Source organism: Myotis lucifugus, unplaced genomic scaffold (genome assembly GCF_000147115.1).
Source record: "Myotis lucifugus unplaced genomic scaffold, Myoluc2.0 scaffold_335, whole genome shotgun sequence".
Taxonomy (NCBI): domain Eukaryota; kingdom Metazoa; phylum Chordata; class Mammalia; order Chiroptera; family Vespertilionidae; genus Myotis; species Myotis lucifugus.
The window spans coordinates 314,340-328,610 of NW_005871383.1; the positions used below are offsets into that span (position 1 = coordinate 314,340).

General features: G+C 49.9%; 1 protein-coding gene across 1 annotated transcript; it reads left to right on the forward strand.

Moving 5' to 3' along the window:
* The first annotated feature begins 1,292 nt into the window (after positions 1-1,292).
* On the forward strand, positions 1,293-9,166 carry LOC102421610 (pulmonary surfactant-associated protein D-like). The gene is made up of 6 exons (XM_023764524.1): positions 1,293-1,327; positions 1,425-1,470; positions 2,249-2,416; positions 3,590-3,695; positions 5,983-6,045; positions 8,617-9,166. Exons 1-6 carry the CDS (start codon positions 1,293-1,295, stop codon positions 8,994-8,996), a joined length of 798 nt encoding a protein of 265 aa, XP_023620292.1. The 3' UTR covers positions 8,997-9,166.
* Positions 9,167-14,271: the final 5,105 nt, after the last annotated feature.

Here is a 14,271-nt window from a genome sequence, read left to right on the forward strand (position 1 = left end):
TGGGGAGTGGAGAGCAATGGTACAGTTCAGTTCAGCCTCCATGCTGATCCAGATCTCTGGGAGGCACACGAGCATCCTAGGATGGGGATGTTAATAATGAACGAGTTTTATCATTTGGGGCACAAGTGGCTCTACTTTGGGATCCTGCTTCAAAAAAATTGCATTGTGGGAAACAAGAGCCTCTGCTACCAGCCAAGGAAACTGGCATTACAGCCTCTACAACACACAAGGAGAAGCCACAGCAGCAACAACACCCAGGAGCAGCACCACCATTGGAGTGGCCAAAGGAGAGCACTGCAGGCATAGGCAGCTGGTGTGTGGACCTAGGCAAAGGCTTGATGCAAGAGATGAAGTCACGCCCTAACTGGTTTGGCTCAGTGGATAGCACGACGGCCTGCAGACTGAGGGGTCCCAAGTTTGATTCCTGTCGGGGGCATGTACCTTGGTTGCAGGCACATCCCCAGTGTGGGGTGTGCAGGAGGCAGCTGATCAATGTTTCTCTCTCATCGATGTTTCTGACTCTATCCCTCTCCCTTCCTCTTTGTAAAAAATCAATAAAATATATTTTTAAAAAAGTGATGAAGCCACAGGGATCTAGAAGGGAGCAGAGATGACAGCGACAGCAGTAGGGCAGGCAACTGCCCCATGGCCACTGGAAGTCAGAGTTTCCTGGGGGATGCCCGCAATTGTGTATCAGGGGTTCAGGGGTCCAAACTGCTTACTAGAGCAATACACAGAGGAAACACCAGCTAAGGAAGTGGAGAGATGACGGCAAGGATGTAAGGACATCCATCCCATAGAAAGCAAGTGAGGGGCTCTCCAAGATCTAGACCAGGAAGCAAAAGAGTGACCCCTGCAGGTAGCAGCTCCCCTGCCACTGTCCTCACAGAATGCTGCAGTCTCTGCAACTCCTCTCGCTCCTCCACCCCTGCCCAGAAATGCCAAGAAGCTCCCAGCTCTTTCCCACTATCTGGGTAGTAATGTTGAGGTGAAGGACAAAGAGAAGTTGGCACAGCAAGCCCTGCTCTTGAAATACGCAAATGCATATGCTTTTGCAATAGTTGTAGGTTATTGTGCAATTTGCTTCCTCATCTGCCCCTCACTCTGCTTCCCTGGCTTTGGCCTTTGGTGAGTGGGATATGACACCTACCCGGACCCCAGATGCCATTCTCTGGAATTCAGATTCGTGAAAATCTGTAAAAACCAGACACTGGTGATGACACTTAACACAGGGCTCAGTGAGGTGCAGATGCGGTCATGGACTGAGGGTGCTCTGTAAACTCTAAGGTGACATGTGTGTAGTGGAAGATTTCCAGACCCAGATGGGGTGAGTGTGAGTAAACAAGGAAGAACATTGTCCAAAAGAGTTCTTAAAAGGCCAACACCGGGTGGTTCAGCATAAATAGCCCGTGCCTGTGGGCCAGGGAAGCGCTCATTTGCCTGGAGACCCTGACCCTGGAGGAAGCAATGGTGAGTGTCTGTGCCTGCCTCTATTTTTGTTTCCTCTGTGTCCAGTGAATGTCCCCCTGCCCATTTGGGGTGCTCTAATGTACTGGTGTTGAGGAAGACAGGGTCTTTGTAGCTCTTCTGCTCTGGGAGGTGTGGGTGTGGGTGTGGGTATGAGAGGGCAGCATAGTGGGGGAAGAAGGACCATTCTTCTGCCCCTCACTCTGCTTCCTTTGCTCAGTGGGAGATTAGCCTTCTGGGCTGGGGGACGGTGGGTGAGTGGGATATGACACCCACCCGGACCCCAAATGCCATTGTCAGGAAGCCTCAGGTGGGCATGCAATTTCAACTTCTCGCTTGGCTCTCTCCATCCCTGATTTCTTCAAAGGAAGGTGTTGGAGGAAAAACATCCCAGGCATTCCCAGGCCCAGGGTCAAAATCCATCCTGGTACCAACTGCCCGTTGGACATGGATAAACATGATTTTCTTTTAGCTCATATTTTGTTCTAAAAATACACCCACTGAACAAGTTTACTAATTTCCTATTAATTTTTAGAGGCATCATTTTTCAATAATACTTTAGTCTGACATTGAGGCATAAAGTGAACACTATGTTGTTTAGGGAGATGTGGTTCTGCCCAATACCTCTATAGGTCAGGGAGGAGGCCTCATCCAAGTCCTAGGTCCCCAACCCTGTGAGGGGGCTCCTGGCCAGGCCCTTTCTGCTACAGTGAGCTGTGGTGCCCTCTGTGCCATCTTGAGCTTTTGGGCAAAATGCCTGTGGCTTTTCATTCTTCCCCAGATGTGGGCACAGGGCCCTAGATGTGGCAGCTGCACACCAGGGGGCAATGCCCTGGCTCTGGCTGGAGCCTTTGGTGCTCGTGGCCGAGCCTCTGCCCCAGCAAGTGCCACGCTGCTGGCCTGTGAGCTTGCCTGGTGTTTAGAGACTCCCATGATGCCCGAGGAAGTGGTAAACTCAGAATGAGAAAGAACTGGTGCCAACAGGGTCCTCTGCAGCCCAGAACCACCAGCAGGTGGAGAAGAAAGCACTTCTGTGGCCAGGAAAGCCCTCCACTGCCTCCCCCTCAGGCTGCCTGGCAATCCCTTCTCCTTGACTCTGTCCTTCAGGCTTGTTCTCAGCCTCTGCCACTCCCGTGGGTGCTTTCCTGGCTGATAACTTTACAGTTTCTCTCAAGAGGAAAGAAGCTCACCATTGGGAGTGACGAGGTCCTGCACCCACCCTGACCTCACTTACCTGCAGAGTCCCTCTCACATGTCACTGGACACCCTATTGAACATCTGTTTTTTCTCCACCTAAAACCACCATTTCCTGACGGAGCTCACCTCACATGCCCTCCTCCACGAGGCCCCTCTCCCAAGTCGTCCCAGGTGGAGGGGCAGCACTCTAAGCATCCCAGGGTCTCTCTAGCTATTCTGAGAACTTTTTCTGGATTCCATCTGGAACTTTCTTCATAGAGACAGTGTCTAGTCCAGGAATGGCAGACCACCTGGCAAACATGTATCCATGTGCCCATCTTGTGTTAGGAAAGATGTCACTGAGCATTCTGGCTCTTTCCAGACAAGCACTGAAACCACCAGTGCTGGTCCATCCAAGGCTACAAGTGACAGGAAATGGGTTTGCCTGGCCACCTTGTTGATACAGAGAGGGAGACGGAGGTTCAAAGAGGGGAACTCTCCTGCCCAAAAACACTTCATGACTCCTTCCTGATGTGACATGTAGCCTCAGTGAGGAGTTCACAGCCCAGCCGTGCAGATGGCAGTGAAAGGGAAGTCACTAGAAGGGACAAAACGGGGCATCTGAGAAGAGGTAGATGTTGCTGATACCCATGTCAGAGTTTAGCTGGGTAACTCATGCCCTCCCAGGCCAGACTGTATGGCTGCCTTGTCCGAAATTGCTTTCAGAGTCCTGCCGCTTCTGATCCCACAGAAGTTGCAAGGCGGTTGGAAAGTGCCTCTCTGAATTCAGGGCGCTGTGCTAAGTACTAACCCGTGTTCTGAAAGCAAGAGCACGTCCTTTCTCTTTCTGTCCACCCCGAAGGCCATGCTTCTTCTCCTCTCCGTGCTGGTCCTGCTCACACAGCCTCCAAGGTCATGGGGAGCAAATGTGACAACCCTTCCCCAGAAACCTTTGATTGAAAACTGCACCCTGGTCACGTGTAGCCCTTTGGAGATTGGACTGCCTGGTCGTGATGGACGAGATGGCCCCTTGGGCGAGAAGGAGGATCCAGGTAGAGCTGGGACCATGGGCTTGTCCTGGTGGGCATGGGTGGGCACTGGAATTGTAACCAACTCAGCAACTCGATATTCTGCTGTGGAAGCCCTGGAAATGGAAGCCCACCTCCTTGGGAAGAAGTCCCCTAGACATTCAGTCCACCTAAAGCACCTCGTTACCAGTTGGCAAATGACAGGCTGCCCTGAGCCCCGAGGTGTTATTCCCCTGCCTAGCTGTCAGGACTCCTCCCCTAGGATCTTCTGATTCTTCTCACCCCAACAATGAGCAAATTGTGGGTAACTGGCTGGTCTCTGGGGCCCCATAGAACCAAGCTGTGGCACTTATAGTTGTTCATTGTGGTGTAATGATTTCTGTGCAGTGTGTGAAATATCTAACTAAATTCTACTGCATGAGAGGTTGGCAAAGATGAGGCCCTGTGGCCCCACACTCAGGCCTGATCAAAAGGATTTACCTAAATGCACTACAGAGAGGAGGAAAGGGAGCTCATATTTTATAACTGGACGTTTGTAGCTTTTGACCTTCACCCGTTTTGCCCACCACCCAGCTCCCATCTTATGTAACCACCAATAATCTGATCTCTGAATTTGTAAGTTCAGGTTCTTTATTTTGTTTCTTAGAATCCAGATATAAGTGAGATCATACTGTCTCTGTCTTAATTTGTATGACTTATGGCACTTAGGATAATTCCTTCAAGATCCATTCCTGTTGTGGCAAATGGTAGGATTTTTTTATGGCTGAATAATATTCCAGTGTATGTGTGTGACATTTTTATCCATTCATCCATTATGGGCACTATTAGGTTGTTTCCATCTCTTGGCTACTGTAAAAAATGTTGCCATGAACATGAGGGTACAGATATCTTTCACATTACTATTTTATTTCCTTTGGATAAAACCCAGAAGTGTTATTGCTGGATCATAATTTTTTTTAAATGATCTTTTTAATATCTTAAGGAAAATCCATACTGGTCTCCATAGGGGCTGCATCAATTTATAATCCCACCAACAGTGCACAAGGGTTCTTCTCCACATCCTCACCAACACTTGTGAGATTTGTGTTTTTTATAGTCGCCATTCTAGGAGGTATGAGATGATATCTTGTGGGTTTGATTTGCATTTCCCTGGTGACTCATGTCAGGGATCATTTCTGATATAAAGTTTGGTCCTAGGAAGGGGAAAGCCAGGAGTCCATGATCCCCGGTAAAAGCTGGCAGATCCCCTGCTGTAATCCTGCAGCCTCAGGCCAGGGAGGGTGCACTGCATGGAAATAAGACAGTTTTTGGCATGACCCCCTCCAGCTCTGGCAGGCCTGTTTCCTCGCCTGTGAAACGGGGATGTGCACACCCGTCTCCTGGGTCACCACTGGACTGAGGAGTGTGGAGGTGGAATGTCTACACCTGCGGAACCTGAAGGAATGCAGGGCTGACCTGCAGGTGCTGCGCCTCCTAGGCCCAGGGCCAGGTTTATGCCCATTTCTTCTGCTGCTACAGGTTCACCAGGAGAGACAGGGGCAATGGGGATGATGTATGTCCTTAAAGGGGAAAATTACTCTGCTGGAGAACCTGGATGAAAGGGAGACTCGGGGCCACGTGGTGAGCAGTGGGCGTGGACTGCAATGCCTGCCACTAGGCCATGCAGGAGGATGCACATACCCATCCCAGGAAGGAGGGTGCCCTGCGGGTGGTGCTGGGTTCACGCAGGGAAGGCTGTAATACTGCTGGGCGGTGTCTGTAGGATGGTGCTGTTCTCTGACCTCTATGACTGCTCTCACCTTCTCACGCTCTCCCACTTCTGAGAAGACTCAGTGCACTGACTGGATGGTTCTTTTCCCAGGACCTCTTGGACCTGCAGGTGTGCCCAAGCCTGCTGGAATAGAGGGTCCCTCAGGAATGCAGGGCAATGTAGAACCCCCAGTTAAACCAACTCCCGAAAGAGAGGCTGGAGCATCAAATAACCCAGGAATGGGGAGTACTTCAGTGATGTGCAGGCCATCTCTCCCCCCAGCGATGTGCTCCCTGACTCTCAGATTTTGCTGTGAAATGCCATCTGGATCAGAGTTAGTGGGGTGACAGGACCTGCTAAGGGCACAGTGTGCTCACAACAGAGCCTCAGGGAACTGTGGGCAGGAGGGGCAGCTGTGTCAGCGGCTGTGGGTTTCCTGGGCCCAGCTCCTTAACCTCCCCCAGGAAGCCTGTCACTGAGCACCCTTCCCTTGGGACCCGGACTCTGAGCCAATTCCTGACTGTGAGGGACTGGTCTTCACTGGGCCTCTCTCTCCTGCAGACATCGCTGCTCTGTGGCGGGAGATGAAGGCCTTGCAGATAGCCTTCCTTCAGTATAAGAAAGGTAAGTTCCTGGACCTGGACTGAACCTGAGCCAGTCGCCAAGGGCAGGTCCCAGGCGGGGTCCTTGTTTGGGTTTGGAGTGGGCCAGGCCTGAGGCAGGCCTGGTTCTAGGACTGGGGGCTCTAGGATGCTAGTGGGTTTGGATGATGGGCTAGACCTGGGACTGGGGCAGGACCTGGGGCTAAGGATAGGGTGGGGCAAAGCAGGGCAGCCACATGTTCGAGGAGCTGGAAGCAGATGCCAGGGACACGGAGCAGGGTGTGGCCCCAACACCAGCTCAGTGGGCTGGCGCCGCATGGTCAAGGCTACCAGGCTCCAGCCCCCACCATCACAGCCACCTGTGACCCGAGCCAGATCAATGCCCCAAGCCCAGTGCAGGTCAGACCTTCCCTCCCGCCAACCTGTGCTGGTTCTTGGACACCCCACTACCCAGGATGCATTTCTTATCTCGATGGGGCTGGGTGTGCAAACCCCTCAAGATGTTGTGCCCAGCCCACAGCAGCAGCGACTCCGGACACCGTCCTGAGAGTTGGGGCTGGGATGCTTGGGTTCAAGGCTGTGAGGGTCTGACCTTGGCATGTGGCCATTGAGAGTCTCACCTGAGACAGGCCCTGGGTCCGGCAGGGGACAGGCTGCCTCTGGGCTCTGCCAGTGCTGGGCTCTCCCGCTGCTCCCTGGGTGATCATGGTGGAGACTCTCCCCCAACCTGGGTGCTGAGGAGTCAGAGGCCCCAGCAGCACAGCCCAGTGCCTGTGCCTGTGGGCATCTCCACCTCAGTCCCTAATTTCCCCCCCTCCTCCCCGCTTTCCACATGTCAGCTTTGAACTCAAATCATTCAGCAAATCTCATTGATCCAAAGAGGTGTTTCTTAAGGAGGAGAGTATGCAGGGGTGAGACATAGGGTTGGCTCTTACATACTTAAGGCCACTGAGTACCCACGTACCAAGGGTGAGGTTTCAAGCATTTGGTATGTCTCCCTCTCCACAAACATGCATGTGTGCTTACTCACTCACATGCACACTGATGCAAACAAAGGAAAATTCATGGTATACACCTGACACACATGTGTGTATTACACACATGCCATCACTCACCTCACATCATCTACACCCATGAGTACACACGCATATTCACACACACCAGGTGGACCTTCAGTGCTCCCATGTGCCTCCAGATGGGCACGTGGCCATATTCATGTATGCACACACAGACCCACCTGGGTGCATGTAGTGAATGGCAGAGGAACTCCTGTCCAGGGCTGCTCCGGGTGCCCTCCTGAGCCTGTGGAGAGTCTGGCCCCTGAACCCTTGTGGAAGGGTCACAGTGAATCGGGGTGCAGCCTGGGCTCCTCACCAGCCCTTTGGGGCTGGAGCACAGCCCTCTCAGGAGCCCTGAAGGCTTCTATGCAGGAACCCAGAAGTTAAAGGGATGGAAAAGGAGCCTGGCCTGCATGGCCCAGTGGTTGAGCGACGGCCTATGAACCAGGAGATCATGGTTTGATCTCTGGTCAGGGCATGTGCCTGGGCTGTGGGCTTGACCCCCAATAGGGGACGTGCAGGAGGCTGCCAATCAATGATTCTCTGTCATCATTGATGTTTCTATATCTCTCTCCCTCTCCCTTCCTCTCTGAGATCAATAAAAATATATTAAAGCACACACACACACACACACACACACACACATATACATAAAGGATGGAAAATGAGATAGAATGAGAACATATAGTTGAATGTCACAGAGATGATGCTTTTATAAATTGTATTCCCATCTTAGAGATGAGGAACTGGAAACCCCGTAAAATGAAGTGACTTTCCCTTGTCCACCTTGACAGTCATGGCCAAGGCGGGGCTGAATACCTGGCCCTCTGACTCCCAGACAGGCCTCTCTCCAGCACTGACTCTCTCCTGCCCCTGACGCTCATGCACACCTCTCAGCTGTCCTTGTCCTCTCTCCCAGCTCTCCAGCCTCACCCACATGCACACCTAGAGGCCAGCACTGGGTGCACACAGTGCAGAGATTAGCACAGCTCTACCCTCAGATGGCCCACCCTCTCCTCTTCTTTCCCACATCCACACGCGGCAGAGACCTCGCTGTCAATGCCACATGCCCTGCTGTTATGCAGGGTCCACGGTGAGATCACAGGGAGCACCATCCTTGTTTCCAGCTCTCAGTGGCTGCAATGCCATTTCACTGCACGAAGTCAAAGCTTCCCAGTCCCACCCAGTAACTGGGAAACCGATTCTGCCATGCGACATGGGGAGAAAGAGAAAGAGCACGTCTCAGCTCTAGTGTGAGATCAGTAAAGGGTGACTCCCCAGCTCTACATGTGATGGTCACATGATGTTGAGCCTCTTACTTAACCTCTCTGAGCCCAGTGTTCTCACCTGTAACTAGACAGGCAGATCCACCTCCCAGAGCGCACCGCAGACCCGGGGTCTCACCTTTGTCCTCCCTGGTGCTCTGAGGCCCTATATGGGAGACCTGGGGCTCTGGTTGGAGCATAGAGGTCTCAGAGCCATGGAGCTTTGGCAGGTGCCCCCAGAACCCCAGCCTGACTGTGCTCTCCTCCTAGTGGAGCTCTTCCCCCACGGCCGAGGTGTTGGCCAGAAGGTCTTCAAGTCAGCAGGCTTTGAGAAACCTTTCCAGGAGGCACAGCAAGTGTGCGCACAGGCTGGGGGGCAGCTGCCCTCCCCACGCTCTGAAGCTGAGAACCACGCCTTGCAACAGCTGGTTGAGGCTGAGGACAAGGGTAATGCGTTCTTGAGCATGACTTTCTCCAAGGTGGAGGGCAGGTTCACCTACCCAGGAGGGGAGTCCCTGGTCTATTCCAACTGGGCCCCTGGGGAGCCCAACAACGATGGAGGCAATGAGTACTGTGTGGAGATGTACACCAACGGCAAGTGGAACGACAAGCCCTGTGGAGAGAAGCGCCTTGTGATCTGCGAGTTCTGAGCCCTCGGGGTGGGTGAGGCAGTCAAGGCCCAGGAAGCTGGCCCAGACACATGTGCTGCCAACATGACAAGGAAGAGCTGAGGGCTCTGTGGCTGGGCTTCTGCACAGAGCCATGGGATGACGCCAGCCAAGGGCTCCCATGGAACTCCTCTCTCAGAATAAAATATGAAACTGGCTTCATATACTGCCTGCTCTGTCTTAGGAAGAAGGGGCCAGCCTGCATTCTCAGTTGTAAGGGATAAAATTAGGTCCCAAGATCCAAAGGCTCCTCCTCAGCCCTCTGCCTCCTCAAACTGTCAACCCAGCAAGTCACTCCCTCCTCTGTCACTCCCTCCGCTGTCACTCCCTCCTCTTGCTTTGGTGTCCCCTATGGCAGTTCCTTATCTTCCTCTTTTGCTAGCCCCTCCTCCTCTTCTTGACCACTTAATGGTGACCTGCTCAAGCCTTAGCTCTCCTTTCTCTCCCCTCCTCACCCTCACTCCAGGGATGAGCTCATACTGTCCAGGGCTCAGATCCCTGGCACCCACATTACATGCCTTCCCAGGACCTCCCGGAGCCCCGGACCCCTTGGCCAATGCCAGCTGGAGCCCCAGGCCTGGGCGGTTCCAGTGGCTGCTCCTTGTTTCAAGGCCTGAGCCCAGGAAGGTGCATATCACCATGGGATGACCTGGCAGGTCATCTGCCTCCCTGGCAGGACTGTGTGGCCCAGTTGAGTAGCCTCCTCCGCATCCCTGCACACCAGGACCCCATTCTACCCTGTCATTGTGACTGCCTGTCGGCTCATGGAAGGGAGTCCCACCTGCACAATCCCCATTCCAGCCGAGATCTCAGGCACAGAGGGTCCAGCCATGCTCAGGTTCACCTCCAGCCCTGCCCTGGCCTCATTCCAGGAGGTTCTTCCCCCAGGCCGGTCAGAGACAGCTGGGCAGTTCCTCCTCCTCCTCCCACAGAGAGAGGGGGAGACTTGCTTAAGGCCCCAGGTGTGTCAGTGCTACAACTTGGTCTCCTGAAAGGTCATCAGATCCCAAACCTTATATTTCTGGCCTGTCAACTTTTAGACCAAAGGCCTCTGTTGACTTTAATGTCACTTGTGCTTAAGAAATTGGAATGAAACCTGGAAGAAACACAGTTTCATAGGAGAGGCAACAAGACAGGAAAGAGGCCCTCCTTTGTTCCCAGGGAACGGAGGTCACACCCCTCTTCCCAACACTCACAGCCACACCTCAGATTTAGGACAGCAGGTCTGAAAGCAAAAAGCCACCTGTAATAACCATGGTGTCAGATGGGGAAGAGATTGATCGAGATGATCACTTAGTAAGTTATGTAATGACTATCCAATAGTCAACCAAACTTAATATAACACAGTATGTCACCTATAATTTAAAAATGAAAAATAATTTAAATAAAGTGATTATTGATAGGTTATAAAAAAAAGGAAAAGGACAACAAAAACCACACCTCCCAACAGCACACAGCTCAGTCTCTCTGCTGAGACCTTTTTCCTGTCACTGAAAAAAAAAGCCCCAAGTCCTGGCAGCTTCTGAAAGATGTCACTTATGCAACAGTGAGCAAATACTCTTCAATTCAGAAGTCACACCAGACTCCATCTGCCAGGGAGCTTAAAAAGGTATTTCATTGCAATACAAAAGAAAAAGCAGTGGATATGGTTTAAGCCCAGGGAGGCATTTTTTCTAAGAATGAAGAGTTCTGAGGTGGCTCAAGGACTGCGGGTGCACAAGCAGCGCTGTGCGGTCTCCCTGCTTCTGCCTCTGTGCATCCTCACCTCTCTTCCTCCTTCTCCCACCACCTTCTTCTGCTTCAGGCTCTCAGCTGCCCAAGCACAGAGTCATGTGTCACACAGAGATCAGAAACCCTTGCTAGATATCAGGTCAAAATTCCTGTGGAAGTGAATCTGCCTGTCTCAGATGCCCACCTCTGGCCCAATAGACTAGGCCTGAGGTGGACCCCACAGCACAGTATGGCCATTGGGACCCATGGAAGGTCATGGTAGTCTGGCAGTCTCTCTAAAACTGACCTCTTCCCATCCCCACTCATAAGGTAACCTATTTCTTTGATAAGAGTGGAGGGAAATGGTATAACTGACTCAATAGGGAGAAAAGATGTGTCCTGTGGGGTTGAGGGCCAGGAATGTGGAGACCCCGGGGCCCTAGGAGAAGCTTTAGATCCACCTCAGCAAGGGGTTCGGTTCGCTCTGCAGCACAGAGAACAAGTAAGGAGGGTCATTTGGGCTCTGTAGACACAGCCCAATGAAAAGCAAGGACTAAGGCAAGTATTTCAGAAAATTCAGGTTTTCACCCTTTCTTAGCACAGAGACTCTCCTACACTCACATTCATGGCCAGAGGTGAACACGGGCCTTAAACATCATTAGCCCTATCATCAACAAATCAACAAATGACAAGTGCTGCAGAGGATTCGGAGAAAAGGAACATTCGTGCACTGCTGGTGGGAATGCAGACTGATGCAGCCACTATGGAAGACAGTATGGAGTTTCCTCAAAAAGTTAAAAATGGAACTCCCATTTGACCCTGTGATCCCACTTCTAGGAATATATCCCAAGAAAACAGAAACATCAATCAGAAAAGATATATGCACCCCAATGTTCATAGCAGCACAATTTACCATACCTAAGATCTGGAAACAGCCTAAGTGCCCATCAGCAGATGAATGGATTAGAAAACTGTGGTACATCTACACGATGGAATACTATGGTGCTGTAAAAAAGAAGGCATTCTTACCATTTGCAACAGCATGGATGGAATGGGAGAGCATTATGCTAAGTGAAATAAGCCAGCCAATGACAGAAAAATACCATATGACCTCACTCATTTATGGATAATAAAGACCATTATAAACTGTTGAACAAAAATAGATACAGAGGCAGAGGAGCTTCGATCAGACTGTCAAACTATAGCAAAAAGGTTGGAGAGGGTTGGGGGATGGGAGGGGTGGTAAGAGATCTACCGAAGGACTTGTATGCATGCCTATAAGCATAATCAATGGACACAAGACACCGGGGGATAGGGGAGGCCAGAGGAATGTCAAGGGGGCGAAAAAAAATGAGACATATGTAATATTCTTTGTAATACTTTAAGCAATAAAACAAAATTAAAAAAAAAACATTATTAGCCCTGCCCCACCCATTGTAGCCTTGGTCCCTAGTGTAGTAGCCTGGGTGCCAAGTGAAGCCAGGACTGCATGACTCTGACCTCTCAGGAGATGCTATGACCCTCACAGTGCCAGGTGTCATCCTGGGAGCAGCCTGGGGTCCTTCCACTTGCAGAGAGTGAAAACCACAGCAACTCCATGGGGAAGCCCTGTTCAGTTAAATAGTATAGTCTCAGATCACCTCCTGGTTCTCAACTTTCTTGCTACTCAACCAACCCACTTCCCATCATGAGCTGACAGTGGGGCACACTCTGATGTTTGCTGGTGTTAGGATCTTTTATCTTTGTCCTGAATTCCCTCGACATAAAACACTGAGAACTGAGTTGCTGAAGTTCAGAATAGTCTCAATCACTCTTATCTTTGGATATCCTTAACTCAAGCTTAATGGTGTGCTTGACCTTTTCAAGCTACCGGTGTTTATATACTAGAGCCAAGAACCCAGGTATCTACTAAAGGGGACAAAATATGTATAAGCTAAATATTTATCAGGATGGATCTTTCTGGACCTTGAGTGAGATTTGGAGTTAGTCACTGCAGCATATGTAGCCCATCTTTACTGCATAAATTTTGAATATTAACCTACTTGACTTTCAGTTACCTAAGCAATATAGTCTCTCTCAGGCTGCCCGACTCAAACAACCTTGAGCCACATTGGGATCCATGAAGGTCCTCCCTACCTGAGCAAAACGGTACTTTTCATATTTGTTTCACAAGAAGACAGTGAAAAAAATGAAATAGTTGAGTGAATAAAATCCTGATTTCCTATTTGTAAGCCTGTTTGTATAGTTGAATAAAGTGTTTTCAAGACATTTCCAGGCCCATTGCCCTGAGGAAATAGCACTGTGACCCCACTGCCAACCTCTCTGCACTTTTATTAATTCCCTGAATGCTTCATTTCACATGTAAGCAGCTGGGGTCAGGTCACAGCCAAAGGTCAGATGACAACTTCAGGCCAAGGGAATGTGTTCTATGATCAGAGGGCTGAATTGGGGCAGGAAAGGAAGGGTACAAGAGTTGCTGTTTTTTGAGCAAGCCCAGGACGCCTGGCCCTGGCCACAGAGGGCCTGAGAGGATAGGAAGATGAGGAGAGAAATGTGAGTTCTCCAAAGACTCAGTTCCAAAAAGGAGTGAGGCTGGAAGACCTTATCACGAGGCCTTATGATCAAATAAACATCCTAGAACAGTCAGAAAAATTACTTAAAAAACAATGAGAATGGAGTTGGTCCTCTTATGTTAAAAGGTTTTATAAAACTAACATAATTATAATAATGTGTTACTAACACAGAAATAGATGGACCAAATGTAAAGGTCACCAAATCCAGGCCCAAGTATGTCTATACATATATGTCCTATATGCATGATAAAAATAGATTACCAAGTTTATAGAAAAATAATGAATGATTCAATTAATAATTCACAGTTAAATGGTTAAGCATTTAGAGGAAAAATGAAATCAGATTTTTTACTTACATATAAAATTCAAAATCAGAATTAATTAATATATAAAACTTCTCTGCTAAAAATAAAGTAATGTAAGATTAAAATTGAAATGCTTATTTATCTGCAAAGTATATAACATAAATCAAGAAGAAATTGATGATTATTGAAGTAGGAATGAGAAGAGAAATAGCTAAGAATGAGAAGAGAAAATTCATGAAATTAGATATACTGATGGCCAATTATAAAGAAACATGAAAAATGTAAAATATTAGTAGTAAAGAAACTCAAATTAAACAGCAATAAGCTTCCAAAAATTTATGGACTAGAGTTCAAATTCTACTAGAGGAAAAGGTAATTTACTTTCATTATTAATAATGACAAAATAAAGCATGGACATTGAGTGTGGTGTTAAGCCATCTCTGAAGCATCTATCTATCCTCCATCTCAGACCGTGGGTGCTTCCGCCTCTGGACTCCTCAGACCCCTTCCACATGGTGCATCCTAAATGCACCCCACCTTTCCTGGTCCCTGCCCTTGGGATGCTTGGGAACCAGACCTCATGTAAGGGGAGAGGCTCACCAGGAACTGCAGACAGAGCAGGAGAAAGGGTCAGCACAGGTGGCCAAGGTTTTCTCTCCAGAGGATGCA